The sequence below is a fragment of the Gobio gobio genome, assembly GCF_949357685.1.
Source record: "Gobio gobio genome assembly, chromosome: 2".
Lineage (NCBI taxonomy): Eukaryota > Metazoa > Chordata > Actinopteri > Cypriniformes > Gobionidae > Gobio > Gobio gobio.
In genome coordinates, this window is record NC_137098.1 from 41,276,095 (window position 1) to 41,280,439 (window position 4,345).

Consider the following 4,345-nt stretch of genomic DNA (forward strand, 5'->3'; position numbering starts at 1 on the left):
CCGTGTTTCACTATCACATTATTTGTTTACATTCCCCTTGTGATCAGGCTACTTTCTACTATCTAAATACAAAGACGCCGTTGATCAGAATATTTTTCTCCAGCCAGCCACAGTACTATTGTCTCATGCTCTGGGATACCTCTGTTTGAAAACGTTTTATTGTTCTCACAACACAAGCGTAGAGTCATTTTTTTCTGACCCAAACCCTAACCCACCCTGTTAGTGCCAGTTGTCATGGCAACATGTGAAGAGGCATTGTTGTAGTCAGACTGATGTTTCTTTGTTAAACCACTTTGGGGGGTTTTTTTGGCCCACTTTTCACCTCTCTTTACTCATTCTGAATTATTCTGAAAGGAAGAAATTGCGACATTTCTGTAACTTATCTTAAGTACTTTCACAAACATTAATTTTCCTTAATTCCCTCAAGTGACCATACTAGGACCAATACATCAAACAACTTAGGTACCCCCTGCAGCAGCGCTGTGCTCGGTCTTCCGGTTTGTATTTCCACAGCATGAAGGTTAGAACTTATGGTTTTAGCAATTAACCACTCGTTTTAAAATCTTCACGGTCTACTGATGTTTGTTATGACATCCGCTCCAACCTTTACAATAACTTTAACTTTCGTTAACTCTACAAGAAGCAAATCCACTTTGCCAACTAATTAGGCCTACTCTTCGACAGCGATGCCATAGAAATATACAGAGCTATCGCAAAAACAAAAACAAGTTTAAACACAATATTCTAAAGATGACTGTGCGCTTGTTTCTCTGGCACATAAGGTCTATAGGTTATTCGTTCCAGATCACTTAAAATCACTTTTTTTGCACACCATAGTATATTTAATGGCCCCTTTTATTTGCCTTGATCTGCTGAGTAATTTTGATCATGTCTGTTCATGCAATGAAAGTCAATCGGGTCCAGTATTGTTTTGTAAAATTACAAAATACATTTTATCTTCCACACACAGGTTTGGAATGACATGACAGGGTGAATAGATTATGACAATTTTCATTTGTGAACGATACTTTTAAGACCTTATAAGTTATAACTGAAATGAAATGCAGTATTTCCTTGTTGACAGCCTCAAATTTTTAATCTGTTCTTGTGCAACAGCAGAATGAATCCTTGTGTGACCCTGTGTCCAGTAATGACCCATTCAGTAAGCAAATGTCTTCTGAAGCATGACCTAGATGTGTGGTCAAAGGGTTGTGGGAGAATAATTTTGTAGACTATATTGCATAACTAATTATATTTTTTTTAAAAATGGTTTATACATAAGAATACAAATCTTGTGCTGATTCATTATCATTTAATAAGAAGGGAAAGGATTGTTTAAGAAGAATAAGAGAAAATGATGGTATGTTGTAGTTTAAAGTTAGAATAGTGATAGTGCTGAATCAACAGGAAAGCATCAAAAAAACATTATTGTTCAAAATAAAATAAGTGAACCAATGAAAAAGACATTCTTTGTGTCTTGTTTATGCAAGTAAGAATATAAATATTGTGCATGTATGTTGAGAAGCAAGATTTTGGCTCCTGATTAAACTGAGGAATGGAAAATGTAATTTTACAAGAGTAAAAAAGATTAATATTCAGCTTTTGACTACATGATTGAGTAAAGATCTTAGAGAAGGTTGCAGTTTCATTCCTGAGAACAGAATGACACTGGAATTGAACAGTTACAGAAATCAAAATGCTGTACTATCAATATTATACTACTGAGTAGCTCTGTTTCAGGGTGACTGTTCCTGCTGCTAATGTACAGTGCTTTACTTTGTGATTAATCAATTATTTGTGAATTCTTATAGCGATGTTATTTCTTTTTTTAACACACAATACTCAATAATATATTACATTTAAATATTTTAGGACAGTATGTAGGTATACAATAAAAAGGACACAAAAGACTCATTGAAGAGCATTGTGGGCGTGTTTAAAGAAGGGTAAGCAGGCTCAAGCTCTCCAGTTTTCAGACTGGTTTGGATGTGTCTGTGGTTGGATTCCTTCTTCACATTGGGGTAAGACTACAGAAGAGTGACTGATAAAGATAACAGCATACTGCTTAAGGACATTCTTTGCTTGTGAGAAAGGCTGATTTAGATCGATCGCAATTTGGCAACTTTTAAAAAATATATAAAGTATTAAACACAATTTTTCCATATGACATAGTTTTTATGGTTATGGTAGACAGTTATGATAAAATGTGTAAGAGAAATGTTAATATATATAGATTTTTACTAAACCCTGTAAAGAAAATCAATTAATTCATAATCTAATAAAAGTGAGACAAGCTGTCATTGAGTCATGACTCCAAACACTTATTTCAATTTTAAAAAAAATTGTATCTGGTATTTTTGGGTGAATCCTATCCAAATTAAAAATGTAAATGCAATTAATGGGTAAACAATTGAGACATCAAGGGCAGGATCAAGTATGAAGGTCAATTTTAACTGAAAGTTTTAAATGTGTTCTCAGAACAAGTGTATTTTTTTCATAAATGTCACATCGTACTAAGCGCAATGCCATAAATATGTTAAATATATGTTAATTATTCGATGTATTGTTAATTATTATATGTGGATGTTCTTAAGACAAATAATAGATTGGGATATTAAAATAATATACAAAGCTAAAATACAAAATAACAAGCGAACAACAATAATAGTTGTGGTAGTTGCAGTAATAATAGCTAATATAGGCCAGATAATTGGCCAAAACTGGATTATCTTGGCAAAAACTTGGCCTTAGATGACCCACAATTCTTTCTCTTATTGTTAGTTGTCTTAAAAATGATAACTCTGTCATCATCCACTCAGCATCATTTTGTCTCAAACCTGTATGACTTTCTTACTTCTGTGGAACAGAAAAGATGCTATTTTGAAGAATGTTGGGAACAGTTTTGGTGACCATTGACTTCCATTGTATGGACAAAAAACAACAACACAGACATTTCAAAAGTCTAAACATCATCTTTGAACAGCTTTATTCCTTTAGGGTCTAATCATATTCTGAATGTGAGGGCTTGAGACCATTAGACAAGTATATAAATAAATTGTAGGATGATTTTTTAAAAATCTAAATTTATGATGAACATTCAATGGCATCAGTCACATTCAGACAAATCCAAATCTCTCTCTCTCTCTCTCTCTCTGTCACAATTAGACTGGTAAACTGAAGGCATAATGAAAGCTTCTGTTGGAGTGTGTGTGGTGTTCGTTCTGGCTCTGGTGGGATTTGGTATGTATTGCCATTGATCCTGTTTTCACAGTGCATAACTTGTGTTTTTGTCCTATTTTGCAGTCTTGTTCTTACGTAAAGATTTCTCTGTCTCTGTGTCTCTTAAGGCTCTGCAATTAAATGTTTCAGTTGTAAGGACTACTCCGGCACATGCTCTAAAATTCGTGACTGCTACTATGATGATGCCTGCTTGACCGTCTACGAAAGAGGTGTCAGTTCACTCATGTTTTAAAAAATGAATTAAAATTGTCTTTCTGTAATCTAACAAATTGTCAAAATGACACAACCATTCACATGACCCTCTGAACCCTTGTCTCTCCGCTTTCCTTTTTTTTTTAGGTGGTGACACATACAGGCAGTGTATGAAGTACTCTGATTGTGATCGCAACCTCGTCGCCGAGAAATTTCCCAAACTTTCCAGCTTCAAGTTCTCCTGCTGTACCTCTGACCTGTGTAATACAGCACCCTTGTCAGTGTCCAGCCGCTCTGTGGTGGGAATCCTGCTCTCACTAGCTCTCTTCTGGTGGGGTGTTCTCTAAAACATCACAAACCCAATTGCTTCTGCATTGTTCCTTGTAAAGCTGGTAGTGGTTTCATGCAGTGAGAATGCAGAGATCTTCTATATCTTGAGTTAAGTGGTCAAAGAAGCATTCACAGCTTAAATCTCAGCTGCATGTTAAAACTGTGTGTGCTCAATGCTAAAGCTTGTAAGCTAAAGCTTGTAATTGTTTGATTTTATTTTGCACTTAATAGTGAAAGGGAAACTGTCTGATTATAATTTATTGTGTTAAAATATTGCTCTCATTGTGTACGTGCACTCTTTCACGGCTAATCTTTTTACCCAGAGAAGTGGTACAACTGAGTGGGTTGTGAGGATTCTGATGGTGAGATTTTCAAAGGGTTATGTGTCATATCACTGTCATTTTCATAAATGCCTTTTCCTCATTATGAATGTCTTTTTTAAAACTTAAAATCTCTTGAAAAACATTGCGTGATGTAGACATGCAGTCTTTTCAGTGTACTGATTAGCTTCTTGTTACCACTATAGCCAGCAAAACTTACTGAAACTTTATGCGATCAATAAAAGGAACATGCGGTTTTATGC

The 4,345-nt window shown here is 35.0% G+C and overlaps 1 protein-coding gene across 2 annotated transcripts; it reads left to right on the top strand.

Annotated features, from left to right (window-relative positions):
- Nucleotides 1–1,974: 1,974 nt before the first annotated feature.
- On the top strand, nt 1,975–4,345 carry cd59a (CD59 molecule (CD59 blood group) a). Of its 2 annotated transcripts, XM_079844295.1 has the most exons (4): nt 1,975–2,021; nt 3,166–3,240; nt 3,348–3,449; nt 3,580–4,345. In XM_079844295.1, the coding sequence occupies exons 2-4, from the start codon at nt 3,186–3,188 to the stop codon at nt 3,777–3,779; spliced, it is 357 nt and encodes a 118-aa protein (XP_079700421.1). In that variant the 5' UTR covers nt 1,975–2,021; nt 3,166–3,185; the 3' UTR covers nt 3,780–4,345. The 2 variants fall into 2 exon arrangements, with proteins under 2 accessions (XP_079700421.1, XP_079700422.1); XM_079844296.1 differs by lacking the exon at nt 1,975–2,021 and having other exon boundaries at nt 3,132–3,240.